Genomic DNA, 14242 nt, shown 5'->3' with positions numbered 1-14242 from the left:
TCTCCAACACCTGGTTTTCCAAAACCTTTGTGTTTTTACCAATCTGACAGCTGTGAAATGGCTATGCTCTTACTCTTCTCTGCAACACTGAATTTCAAGAGGCAACGTGGTGGTTTGTAAGTAATTTGACAGCGGAAAAGGTGGTGGTTTTTTAAAAGTCTTCATTGAGTTTGTTACAATACTGCTTCTATTTTATGTTTTGTTTTTTTTGGCCACAAGGCATGTGGGATCTTAGCTCCAACCAAGAATCGAACTTGCACCCCCTGCAGTGGAAGGCAAAGTCTTCACCACTGGTTCACCAGGGAAGTCCCAGGACTTTGATTTAATGCATTTGTGTTGCAAGTACACTACTTTTCACTCAAGTTGTATTTTGTAAAGGCCAAATAAAAGACTCTTTAGAAAGAGTAAATAGGTAAAAAAAAAAAAGAAGAAGAAGAAGAACCTAAGAATAAATCTAATAAAAAATGTGCAAGACCTCAAGATAAAAACTTATAAAACACTATGAAGAGAAAAAAACACCTTAATAAATGGCAAGGCATACCACATTCATGGGAGCTTCCCTGGTGGCTCAGCTGGTAAAGAATCCACCTGCAGTGCAGGAGACCTGGGTTCGATCCCTGGCTTGGGAAGATCCCCTGGAGGAGGGCATGGCAACCCACTTCAGTATTCTTGCCTGGAGACTCCCATGGGCAGAGGATCCTGGCAGACTATAGTCCATGGGGTCGCAAAGAGTCAGACACGATTGAGTGACTAAGCACAGCACAGCATACCATATTCATGGATCAGAAGACTCAGAATTTCTCCTCAAGTTGACATTTAGAGTCAACATAATTCTATCAAAATTCCAGCACGTTTTTATTTTGGTGAAACTTAAGATACTACAATTTATGTGGAAATGCAAAAGGCCAAGGCATTATTGGAAAAAAAGGACAAAGAGGGAAAGTTTGGTCTGTAAGATATACATATGTATTAATCAGTCTTAGAAATGAAGACTGATATTGACATAAAATAAATCAGTGAAACGGAATAGAAAGCTTAGAAACAGATCCCATCACATATGAACATTTGATATATAGCAAGGGACACACTGCTTCTCTTGTGGCTCAGCTGGTAAAGAATCCTGTAATGCAGGAGACCTGGGTTCCATCCCAAGGTTGGGGAGATCCCCTGGAGAAGGGAAAGGCTACCCACTCCAGTATTCTGGCCTGGAGAATTCCATGGACTACAGTCCATGGGGTCGCAAAGAGCTGGACATGACTGAGTGACTTTCACTTTCAAGGGAAGCACTGCAGAGCAGTGGGGAAGGGATAGCCTCTTTAAAAAAAAAAAAAAAAGAGTGCTTGAGCGATTGGCTATCAAAATAAAACCACTCTCTCACGCTTAACATCAGAAGCAATCCCGGAAAATTACGGATTTAACATGAAAGGAAAGACAATGAAGCTTTTAGAAGATAACATAGAATATTTCCTATCCAATATTTTCTTTGAGGAAAAATTTGATACATTTGATTACAGTGAAGCTAAGAATCTCCATTAATCAAAATATACCATTAAGGAACTTCTCTGGTGGTCCCGTGGTTGGGAGTCTGCCTGTCAATGCAGAGGACGCGGGAAGATCCTACATGCCGCCAGAGCAACTAAACCCATGCTCCGCGATAAGAGCAGCCACCGCAATGAGAAGCCTGTGCACCACAACTAGAGAATAGCCCCTGCTCACTGCAACTAGAGAAAGCCCCTGTGCAGCAATGAAGACCCAGTGCAGCCAAAAAAAGAAAGGAGATACCATTAGCAAAGTAGCAAGGCCAGGCATAGAGCAGGAGAAGATATATGATCACAAAAAAGTTTCTATCCAGACTGTATAACAAGTTGCAAATTGGAAAGAGAAAGACAATCCGGTTGAACATATGCAAGAAATTGAAACAGCCTCTTACAAGAAGAAAGTCAATGGTCTTATGGCCAATAAACACATGAAAAGATTTTCAACTTATTAGTCGCTGGGGAAATAAAATGAAGAAAACCACAATATGCTACTAGGCTAAAGAAAACAGTCGTAATATCGAGTGTTGTCATGGAGATTTGACAACAAAGGAACCCAGTTCTCTCTGACTACAAAGTCTGTGCTCTTAACAAAAAAACCCTCAGTGAGCAAGGGCTGATGTGGACCCATCACATGGACCAGAACCCTCTCAGGGACTCAGCAGAGGCCGCCACGTGAACTGTCTGACTAGAGGCCCCCTTCTACTTGCAGGGTGAAGTTACCTTCGTGGGGAAATAGCGGCTGAATTTGAACTTCTTCAGGGTCAGGGTCATGGAGTACGTCCCGAAGAAAAGGATGAATGACATGAGTGCCAGGTCTGGGATGAACTGGCAGGAATTCCCAAGTAGGCGCCCACCATAGTTCAAGCACTCCTTTTTGCTCAGCAGGGACCAGTCCAGCGCTGTGAGGTTAAGGGGGTTGTACTTGGAGACCAAGACAGGAGAGAAACAGTCAGGCCCTTCCTGGCAGGTCAGCTGTGTCCCCCCACCTGCAGCTTCCAGGCAGCCCACACAGCCCTCCCATGCTGGCGGGGAGCCCAGCTCTCCTGCCCCATGATGGTGCCCAGCAACAGAGTTATGCTTCTGGGGACAGGCTATTTCAAGGAACGACAAGCAGGAGGCTCCCTGGGAGGTCGGAAGCTGACATGCGCTTCTTCATTGTGTTCTAGGAGGTACTGCTGTGTTAGGAGGAAAAGTGCAGGTCTGGTTCCCATCCCAGTCAGTCAACTGTGGGTCCTGTCCACACCGCCCTCCTGGAGTGTCTCACATGTATCCTCCCTTTCCTTCCTCTTCTAACTCCCTTTCACATACTGGGGCTCACACCCCACCCTTGTCAGACCTCTGCGAGGTTAGTCACTTCAGTCACTTGACCTTTGGTGTCTCAGATGCTTAAAATCCAGGGCACACAAAACAATTACATATGTGTATATAATATACATTCCTATACATATTCATATATATATGTTCCTAAGTACATATGTGTACGTACATGTCTCTAAGTATAGTAAAAGGAGAGTATTTAAAAATTTATATTTTGAAAAGTTAATGTGCAAACATTCAGGAACCTACATAATGAACGACACAGATGCTTGCCACTAGCCATTATGTATGTTTGTATTAAGAGACGTGTGGTAGTTTATATAAGGAAGGTCTCCAATGAATCAGGTTACCCTACGTTCACACACCTTTGCAATGTGATACCCACAGTTCTCCAACAGACAAAAGCCCTTAAATGTCTGAAATAATAGGAAAGGACTTACCAGAGAAGTGTTGGTATTTGGTGGCAGCGTGGCTGAAGCATTGAACAGGGTTGTATTCGCTGCGGATGAGCAAAGGGCATGGGGAAGGGTCATCAACTGCGGGGTGGGGAGCTTGCACCCCACACCGGGCCCTGCCCTCTCATATCTCCTTCCGGTTCCTTAGGGCTAAAGACTGGTTTTCACTGTGAGGGTAGCTGCCCCGCTTCACTCTTCTCACTTTGCCTGGGGAGGGACCCTAGGCCACAGTTCTGATAGACTAGCTGCATCAGGATAGGACAGATCCTGTCTGATCTCAAAGGGCTGGCTTTAAAAACTGCTGCCAAGACAAAACTCTAACACAAGTGGGTAAATAATGTGCCTTATGAAACCCTACCACTCACCTGACCAATGTCTCTGCTCTTAGACTGTAAAAAACATTTTCAAAGAACTTACTCTTTGCCATGCGTTATGCCAAACGCTTAAACACATCATCTTGCTAAGTTCCTAAATCCCCAAGAAATCTCCCCATTTTAAGGATGAGGTAACTGAGGCCCAGAGAAGCGAAGTAACCTGCCCTTTGCCCAAGGTCACACAACTCCTACTCGAGGGAGCCACTATCTACCCCAGACAGGCTGGCTGGAGCCAACACACCTCCCAGCTCTAGACAGCGAGCTTCCTTTCCTGTTCTGCTCCCTTTCAAATTACACTTCCCTTCTCTCCTGAGCTCTCCATATGTGTTTTGTTTTGTTTTTTTTTTTTAGGTCAGCTGGGCCTGCAAGAACTTGTTTGATATCTTTCCTAATCTTCCCCTTAAGTGCTTGCTGAGGAAAATTAAAGCTGGGTCCAGGGACCTGAAGGAGAATCTGGTCCCCAGAGGTGCTGCTCTCAGCCTTCACTCTGGATCCCTTGTCCACACTCCCCTGCCCCAGCCTCAGTGTCCCTGAGTGAGTGGAGCAGAGGAGGGTTCCTTTCAGGGGCCATGAGATGAGTTGAGGGGAACTATAACCCCCATCCCTGGGGGATGCGGCCATTTATTAAAAGGCAGCTTTGGAGGGCTGCTTGTTGCCATCCCTCTTGCTCCTGCACTGCACCGGTGAAGGAACAGGGCCAGAGCCTCCTTGCCTTCCAAATGAAGGCTGACTCAGCTCTTCCTCTGTGGCTGACTTGAGCAGGAAGGAAGGAGGCCCAGCCAGCTGGCTGGCAATGACCTGAAATCCATCATAGGCCCCATTTGGCTCCTTCTAGCTCTGGTTAGGAACCCAGAGGGAAGAAGAGGCTATTCTTGAAGCATCCTGCAACCTCCAATAAACTGTCATGGGGTGGATGTGATCAAGGACCCTTTAATGCGGCCCATACTTGGGCATTTGGGGCTGGGAGTGGCTAAGGAATTCAGTCTTGACCCATAGCAGAATATTCTGAGAAGTTCTACAAACCCAGAGGTTTGTTACAATCATTCTGAAGAGAAATCGAGGACAGCTGCTGCCTTTCCTCACACAACTGACCAAAAGAACATGATGCACAGTTAACAGTGGAGCAGAGAAGGCAGGCAGCACGGCTGACCCGGGCTACTCGCACAAATGCACAGGACCCCCAGCTACCGCCTGAGCTGGGGCGTGCAGCGCCGCTCAGTCGCCCAAGTTGTCAGACCAGATTTCCTGTGATGTCTTCTGCTTAGGCTTTATCGTTCTTTGATATTGAGAACAATGTAAGGTTTATTTGAAAGCCACTTGGAGATGAAGGAAGAACTATAACATGGAAAATCCCAGAAAAGGTCCAACCATCAACTAGTTTTAAATTCTAGTGTTTACAAAGTGGTACTCACTTGGGATTGAAAGCAGCCAAGTCAGTGTATGCAGCATCCATAAATAGAATACAAATCAGTTACAATGGAAACAAGATTCAATTAAAAAGAGTGCCCCCAAACAAGCTCTTCCGATAAAGAGTGAGAGTGCCATGGTCAAACTGGGTTTTGCAGTAACACTAGGATTATGGAACTGTTGGAAAATGAGTGGCCCATGGACTGGGAAAGAAACTATCCTAGTTAGCTCCCTTACTCCAGCCTGCTAAACATCTAGAATCTTCCCTTTCATATTCTCCTAATCAAAACTAGCTTGTCCTGTTTCCTGTTCCTTTCCTTTTCCTTTTCATGAGGAAACTGAAAACCTCATCTCACTAGGGCTAGTTGCTAATAATGATTTGGTTTAATAGAGCTGTGGTTCTCAAACTTAAGCATGAGACTCACCCAGAAGGCTTGTTAATATACAACTGGCTCTACCTACCCCCAGTTTCTGATTCAGCAGGCCTGGGGTGGTGCCTGAGAATCTGCATTCCTAACAAGTTCCCAGATAGTATTGATGATGCTTCTAGGGACCAACTTTGAGAACCAAGGCAATAGCATGACCCCCAAAAATGCAGTGACATTAGGGACCTGGGCCAGGCCAGGCCAGGCCAGATGCTATTTGGAATTAGGTGGATTCGATAATGGTTCTCAAATCCTACTTTATATGTCCTTTCAGGCTTACATCCCCTGTTCCTGCTGCTGCTAAGTCGCTTCAGTCGTGTCCGACTCTGTGTAACCCCATAGATGGCAGCCCACCAGCCTCCCCCGTCCCTGGGATTCTCCAGGCAAGAACACTGGAGTGGGTCCCCTGTTCCTAGGGAACCCATATATTTCGTTTCTCCTGTGGATAGATGGTTCCCAGAATGTTCATATGACCTCAGAATTTGGACTATTTCTGAAAGAAATCAATCATGTGTAGTACTAAAAGCCATGTTTGTGGGAACGTGTGTTTAATGCAATGGATCTGTAGTTCAAAGGGTGTGAGCAGAAAATGAAAGCACCCCAGTGGGGCTTGGCCCACAGAAGCGGGATTTACTCTAGGGTATGAGGACAAGAGCCAGCAGGTAGGATCTCCTCAGTCTCCTGGGCAAGCAACATGCCCTGGATCAGGGTGAAGGACAGCTTTACCTACTGCTGGATTTTAATGAAATACCTCAAAATTAATGATAGAGAAAAAAAAGAAAAAATTAGGTCTAGACATCTTTACAAATTCAGTGCAGTGACAGAGGGTGAGAGTGTACAACCAAAACCACATTCTCTGAGCTCAGAAAACTTTATAAGGCCTAGCCAAAAGTAGAGTGCATGGTAATTGTGCAACAAATATTTTGGCTGACTTAGGATCAATTATTTTTAATCAATCATATGTATTAAGGTGCTAAACAACACAGTGTCTACTTATGTGCAATTCCCACCCAATCTGAGTATAGATATGAAAACGTCACAAGCATCCCATGAGACCAGCAGCACTGATACCCGTCTTCTGCAGCTAAGAAACTGGTGTGACCTTGGGTGTCTCTGGACCTCAGTTTGCTCTGTGAGTCCAGCCTGGTGGTGCTAGGAGATACGTGGGTGTCCCTCTAGGCTCTGCTCTATAGCATCCTGGGCACTCTGGGTGCATCCCTCTGAGGGCTCCTAGGGGCGTGATTATGACTATAAAGGAGGCCAGTGGTTCACGGATGGAAAGTCCTAACATTACAGATGATGCTTTTCTGGTCAGAAGGACCTTCACAGGAGTGGCACTGAGTATTATCGGACTGACGTTGGTTGATTTAGCCTCCCACCCAGAGCAGGGGTCCTTTCTAAGATACCTTTGGTAGATGGATATCCAGGTAGTGTCCAAGCAGTTTGCTACCACCGAGGGGACCCGTACCTCTCGGGGGGTGGCTCCCACCACTGTAAGTTATACCTTGAATTCAGCCAGCATTTGGCTTCCTGGAGCTTTCATTCCTCAGGCTTCCTTCTGCATCTTATAGTTACACAGGGTGAATCTGGCCCCTCTGTGACATGACAGTTCTTCTCTCATACCACTCTAAGATCTGGTTAACCCCAGGTTCTCCAATCATTCTTCAGCGACATGGTTACCAGGCTCTCCTCACCCTGACTGGCCCTCTACCCTGGACATGTCACCATCTGCAGGGATGTTCACCCTTCAGCTGTAAACACTGGCAGAGATGTGTCAGGGAGAGCTCATGGTGTCATGAACTCATGTAACTGGGAGGGACTTGAGGTCCCATCAAGTCTACCTCTGGCCTGATGCAGGAACCCCTGAGCAGCACTCCTGACAGATGTAGCCTGCACATCACCCCATGCTGAGGCCAAGCATGCCTTCTTCCTCTCCCGGGGTATCACTGTCACTGCTCCCTCCTGATTATAACCCTGGGCTCTGGGATTTTGACCCTCATTAGAGCTCTTGTCCCCTTGGATTCCTTCCAAAAACTGGTTTAAGCCCCTGTACTTGCTGCCTTGGGACAGAAAGCCCTTGGCTGAACTGCCCCTCCCAAGCTGCCTCACTCTCCTGCATTTGAGTAGAGAAACAGGGGGCAGAAGGGGCCTGGATGTTGTGAGGGGAGTGGGTAGTGGGTAAGGGCCCAGGGCACCTCTGGGGTTACCGGTCACCTGTGTCAGGGGCGACGCATTCGCATTTGTAGGTGGTGATAGAGTCAGGCTTAAAGTTCATGTTGATGGGGTAGTACTTGAAGGTACCAATCATCTTCTTGATGGCATCGTAGATGAAGATGAAGCTGATGAGGGTGGAGAAACCCTCCTCAGTGAAGCGGGTGATATACTTGATGACAAAGCTGGCATCTGTGGCCACCAGGATAAGGCACTGGACGGCTGAGTGCAGGCCAATCCAGAGGCGGAACTCCATGTAGTCCAGGCCATTGCCTCTGGAAGGCAGAGGGAAGCAAAGACCTCCAGCCCGGGCTCTTGGCTGTGCTCAGCTCCCCAGACCCACCCTGGGGGGCTCATCTGCTCCTCCTGTGGCACAGATACCCCCCTAGGAACTACAAGAGGACTGGGACCGTGGGCAGGTCCTGGGTGGGGTTGTCTGGTCTGTGAGAATTCTGGGGCAAGGATCTCATGGGGTGGCAAAAAGGTGCTCACACACTTCCATTCTGAAATATTTGGTAACAAACAGCCAGAGTGAATGAAAACAGGGAATTTCAGAATGACCGAGCTGGAGCAGGCCTTAGAAATGGGCTCAGGTTGTAGGTGCAGCAACTGAGCCCAGAGCTGCCTGAGTCAGGGTATAGCTTTCCGACCTCCAGCCTGAAACATTTTATACACTGCATTGGCTTCAAGTCATACTTGCTCACTCTACTAGTGGTGTGAATGCTCTCTTCTTGTCTTGCCTGGGTTTCTCCCTATGCGCTTTGCTAATATGCACTAAAATGGCTTTAAGGCAGGTAGCAGAGGGGAGTCAGGATGGACCGCTTCACAGTGCCTCCTACAGGTAACAGTTTTGGTACCTTCTCACCCCGTCTCCCGCTCGGGGCTCCCCCCCTACCCTAACCCCCGCATAACTGCTGCAAGTGAGGAGCAATCGGCGGGAGCGGGGGAGGCGGGAAGGGCACCTACTTGCTGAAGTCGAACAGGAGCTTCTCAAAGATGAGGATGGGTCCCGTGCTGCTGAGTATGATGAGAGGCTGTCCCGAGAAGAGGCAGAACAAGGAGCCAGCCATGGCAGTACCCAGGAAACTCTCCATCACTCCCTGGGGGCACAAGGACTGTGAGGCTCAATAGAGGCATGAGAAGGGGCCTCTCCAACAAGCTAGAACCCAGTTATCTTGGCAAGGGCTCAGGCCACAGTGCTTGTCCTTTGTCCTAGGTCCTCTCCTCCTCAAATTCTGCTCCCCATCTCTGACTTCACAACCTCCCACAGTTGCCAGCGTCACTCTCCCTAATTCTAGGTCCCATATGACTTCCTTTTGGCATGCTAGGGCCTCAAAAGGAGAAGGAAATGGCAACCCACTTCAGTATTCTTGTCTGGAGAATCCCAGGGACAGAGGAGCCAGATGGGCTGCCGTCTGTGGGGTCATACAGAGTCAGACTCGACTGAAGTGACTTAGCAACAGCAGCAGCAGGGCCTCAAAAACAGGGCTTCCAATGGTTGTGCTTGTATCCCGTGCCCGTTTTACTTCCAGAGGACAGCCCACTCATCTACCCAGTCATTTTTTCATTCAAAGATCTAGTAGGTGCTTTTAGAGATCAGATCATTCATTCATTCAAAATCCATTAAGGGCCAACTATGCATCAGGCATTGTGCTACGTATTGAGGACCCATGAGCAAACAAGTAAATACATCTTCATTCTAGTGGGAGATACAGACAAGTAACTAGGCAATTTCCATATAGAAGAGTTTCTCAACTTCAGCACTACTTACATTTCAGGCTAGATCATTCTATGTTGTGGGGGGGTGGGGTGGGGCTGCCCTGCGCATTGTAGGATGTTCATTAGCATCACAGTAGCACCTCACCCAGAGAAGGCAATGGTACCCCATTCTAGTATTCCTGCCTGGAAAATCCCATGGATGGAGGAGCCTGGAAGGCTGCAGTTCATGGGGTCGCTGAGGGTCAGACTCGACTGAGCAACTTCACTTTCAGTTTTCACTTTCCTGCATTGGAGAAGGAAATGGCAACCCACTCCAGTGTTCTTGCCTGGAGAATCCCAGGGATGGGGGAGCCTGGTGGGCTGCTGTCTATGGGGTCGCATAGAGTCGGACACGACTGAAGTGATTTATCAGCAGCACCTCACCTCCCAGTTATAATAACTCAAATTGTTTCTAGATGTTACCCAATGTCTCCTAGGGGTCAAAATCATCTCTTATTAAGAACCACTGCCTAGGAATGTGATAAGCTGGGATAAGATAAGGGAGTCACAGGAGCACACAGCAGGAGTGAAGGGTGGTCAGGAAAGCCTCCCAAGAGGTAGATACACTGAAGCTGAGACTTCAGACTGAAGCTGAATTTTGAAGCCCAAAATTGAGCCGAGAATAGACCAGGAGCATAGGGTAAGTGGAGTGATGAGAAAGAGTGTGGTCTGGGAAGAGGGGACAGAGTGTACAGAGACTGGAGCTGAAAGGGAGCCTGGCTTTGAAAAACTGAAAGATGATCGGGATTGATGGAAAACAATGCAGATGAATGAGGACAGAAATCTGAGAAGGGGAATAACTGGGAGATGGGGCTTGAGAGGCAAGCAGGACCACGTCATGAGGCCTACTGGGGAACCCCGGATTCATGAGTCAAGGATGATGTGTGAATATCTGGGTCAACCATGGTCTTGCTCATTGGCTGGGGTAGCATCAGGTCTGGAGGGAAGATGCAATGTTGGCCCTGTGAGTTGGGGAATCCCAAGGGGCAGCGATATAGACATGCCCAGGAGGCAGCTGGATATTGAACCTGCTGCTCAGGAGAGTGGTGTGGGCTGGAGATAGGCACTCATTTCAGTTTATCCAGGAAAATGGGTCTTCACCTTGATGCTCTGAGCTTTCCAATGGTGCTATCCTGAAGGCCCCCATTAAGAAGGCCCTTGTCTGGGTCTCAGGCTAATGTTGCTGTTGAACTGTTTTCCCCAGGGAGACCTGTCTTATTGTCATGATAGACATTTCTAAAAATATCTTAACTGCAAGCTAAGAATTTAGGTTAGGTTTTTTAAAAAGTACAGGAAGAAGGTCACAATTAGCAACTCAATTAATTGTGATGATTAAATCCATTCAAGCATCGGTAGGAAAAATATCAAATACCAAAGCAGATGATTTCCCCTTAAACATTTGATCTATTTATATCATCTTTAAATTTGGTCTTTAGTAATATGATTTAGCTTTAGATTTTTCAATTATGTCAGCTTGCTATTATTATTATTTTTTTTTTTTTGAAGTGTAAAGGATTGCAAAAAGTGATGAACTGACCCTGAATGGTAGATGGAATCCTTACCTTGGTTCTGGGATTATGGCTTGTAGCTCCTTACCACCACCTTGTGGCAACAGATTTTTCTGAGATTTGCTCTCACGTCTCCAATTTACACACACCTGATAATTGTCAGTGGCATCTCCCAGAAGCCCACCAAAGGTGATCGCGTTGGTAATGCAGCCGAGGTAGATGAATAGGATGGCAGAGATGGACTGAATGTGGAAGCCATCGTAGAAGTCACTTGGGAACCAGGGCAGCTTCCTCTTGACATCAAGACACAGGCCACCAAAGAACCTGCTCAAGACAGGCCCAGAGATTGCTTTCTCACCACAAACACCAGTGTAGGGGCAGAGCTATTCCCAGGAGCCTGCAGGGCTTGTGGCAAGGAAGGGAACTTGACTAGGGATGGATGGAGGAAGGGATCTTTTCACTAGAACATTTCACACCAGGGAAGAATTCGCTCCTTAGACCCACCATCTCCACTGGGAAGGGTGGTCACAGACAGCCCGAGCGGGAGAGGGAAGGCCTTATGGGATCATGTCTTGGGGGCAGACCTAACATTCTACAGGGAATGAAAATCCTGGGGTCCAATGATGGCTATCTTCCTCGTGTCCCTGATTTTCTGCAGGATTTCGGTGCTTGGTAAACGTGTGTCCAGCGTTAGGAGATGGAGAGATCCTGGTTTATAGCAGATTCATCAAGGGCAGATCCTGAACCTTACAACTGTTTTATTTACTTCGTGGAACAAACAAGTGGGAAATTTAAGGTTTGGGGAGAGTGTTTACTGGGGACGCTATTCTCCAAAGCTCCAAACACAGTGAGCAGGGTTTAGCATACAGCAGGGTTTAGCATACAGTAGAACCTTGGTTCTACTGACATTTTAGACTGGATAATCCTTTGTTAATGGGGGGGGGGGGCAGTCCTGTGCATCAGAGGACATTGAGCAGCATCCTTGGTCTCTATCTGCTGGATAACAGTATCGTCTCCCCTCCAATTGGGACAAACAAAAAATGTCTCTGAAAATTGCCAAATGTCCCCTGGGTGAGGATCAGGGTAGGGAGTGGGTAAACCTGGGAAACACTGGCTGGCAGAGAGCCAAAGGCATATAAAGCATGACTCCCTTCTCAAAGTCATAGCTTTGCAGGACTGATTCTGTCCTTTCCTAAATTCAGATCAACCGAAGTTATTCTAAAAGCTTGCAAAGAAACCCAAACGAGCCAGGAAAATCTATTGTTTTCTTTTAAAACAAGTTTTTTTGACTAGGTACCAAGGTTAAAAAATTCAAAAGGTACTGTTATGGACTGAATTGTGTCCCCAAAAAAGATGTATCAAAATTCTAACCTGTAGATGTGACCTCATTTGGAAGCAGAGTCTTTGCACATGAAATCAAGTTAAGATGAAGTCATTAGGCAGACCCTAATCCAATATGACTGGTATCTTCACAAGAAAAGGAAAATGCCATATGAAGACAGAAACACAGGCAGAACATCATGCGAGGACACAGGCAGGATGCATGGCAAGCAGCAGCAATGACCGCTGGCCGCCGCCAGAAGCTAGGGACAGACAGGGAAGGAGTCCGCCCAGAATCTCAGAGGCAGCCTGGCCCTGCTGGCACCTTGATTTGGAACTTCTAGACTCTAGAACTTCAAGAGAATCAATTTTTATTGTTTAAGCCACCTAGTCTGTGATATGTGTTTCCGCAGCCCTAGAAAACGAATGCAGTTAACAGAGGGTGTGCTAAGAAAAGTCTGGGTTCCTTTACTTTATGCGCACTTCCCCTTTTCCTGTCTTGTCCCGGAGGAGCTTTGCAGGCGGGGGAGGAAAAGCGTGCAGCGCTCAGATACCCCAAGGCCTGGAGTGGGTGCTGAAGACAGAGGAGGAGAAGATTCCTAAAAGGAGCAGAGGAATCTAGGACAGCTGGAGTGGCCGGCAGGCCTGGAGTGGGCACCTTCCTGTCCAGATCAGCTCTTCCCCGATTTCATGCGCTGTTGGCATCTCTCCATCAGCCGCGCCGCTACCTCCGCTGGCCCCGCCGCCGCCTCCGCCGCCTGCAGCGCCGCCTCCAGCAGCCCCGCCGCCGCCTCCCCCCACGGAGCCGTTCATCTGGCCTAATTCAGTCAGGGAGAACACGGACTTCCTGGAAGGAGAAGGGGGACAGAGGGCAGTAGGGCTCCCAATCCTGAGAAGAGCTCAGCACCCCCAGGACTGGCCTCATCAGGCTTAACCTCTTCAGCTACAATCATCAAATATCTTCAAATACAGAGAAAAATACAGAAAAGGATCCAGCAATATCCCCTCACAGGTCACCCAGGTTTTACAGATGCTCACATTCAGCATATTTGCTTCTGATTTTTTTTTTTTTTTTTGAGAAATAAAACTGGAGAAAAAAAAAGTATAAACCCATGTATGTTGACGTCTTTTTTTCAAACCCAAGAAAGAAAGGAACAGACTGAAAGCTCCCTCTGGACCACTTCCCCGCTTGCCACCGCTCATTCACACACACCTCTTGTCAGCAGAAGGCACCTTCTTGGGTGGCTCAATTCGGATATTCGGGTCCCATTCTCCCGGGGGAAGCACGATGACCTCGTCCAGAAACTCATCGATCCCTGCGATCAGATCCTCTCGATTCCGGGCCTTGTAGGCCACATCGCTGAAGAGCTGGCAGGGAGAGAGGTGTAGGAAGAGAGAGGGCCGCTGCCTTGCGGCCGTCCCCATCTCATCCACCTCCTTGGGGCACACTGCATATACTTTCAAAGAAAGGTGCCTCCTGGGCCTGAAAGCCAGGTCTCTGTATCCCAGTCATCTGACCTGGGTTGAGGTACCTTCCTGCTCTCAGTTTCCCACAGAGCAAGCTCATCAGAAGACCTGTGGACAGCCCAATCAAAGGAGCTCAGGTATTTCAACTCTGTTTTACGTCCCAGCCCTTCATCTTTGGAGGGTCATCCTGCATCATTCCACACTGTCCCAGCATGTTCTTTCTGACTTTACAGATCTGATTGGGTCATGCTTGTTTCTAAACTCCCCTAGTCTCCCCATCACAGATGGTCAACTCTCAACTCTGCCTACAGGCTCTGGCTCCTCTCTTTGGTGTTACCTTCTGCTCTTGAAACTCTTCCACTGAGCCTATATCAAACCACTCCCATCCAGCTCTCCATCTCTGAGCCGTGGCCCCAGTTCCCTTTGCCTGGAATGCCTGCCTCCTAAGCTTGTGCTCATCCT

General features: G+C 47.8%; 1 protein-coding gene across 8 annotated transcripts in view; it reads right to left on the bottom strand.

Annotated features, from left to right (window-relative positions):
• SLC4A5 (solute carrier family 4 member 5) overlaps nucleotides 1-14242 on the bottom strand; it is a 139057-nt gene that overhangs the window by 20856 nt on the left and 103959 nt on the right. For all 8 annotated transcript variants that reach the window (XM_025260798.3, XM_025260801.3, XM_025260804.3 and 5 more), the window contains 7 exons: nucleotides 13527-13681; nucleotides 12972-13160; nucleotides 11143-11317; nucleotides 8694-8827; nucleotides 7731-8002; nucleotides 3296-3354; nucleotides 2259-2459 (listed from right to left, as the gene is read on the bottom strand). In XM_025260798.3, the coding sequence (XP_025116583.2) occupies nucleotides 2259-2459; nucleotides 3296-3354; nucleotides 7731-8002; nucleotides 8694-8827; nucleotides 11143-11317; nucleotides 12972-13160; nucleotides 13527-13681 (1185 nt within the window). The remainder of the gene's footprint in view (nucleotides 1-2258; nucleotides 2460-3295; nucleotides 3355-7730; nucleotides 8003-8693; nucleotides 8828-11142; nucleotides 11318-12971; nucleotides 13161-13526; nucleotides 13682-14242) is intronic.

This window comes from Bubalus bubalis, chromosome 12 (genome assembly GCF_019923935.1).
Source record: "Bubalus bubalis isolate 160015118507 breed Murrah chromosome 12, NDDB_SH_1, whole genome shotgun sequence".
NCBI lineage: Eukaryota > Metazoa > Chordata > Mammalia > Artiodactyla > Bovidae > Bubalus > Bubalus bubalis.
The sequence above is the reverse complement of the archived record's forward strand: the minus strand, read 5'-3'. Positions and strand labels throughout refer to the sequence as shown.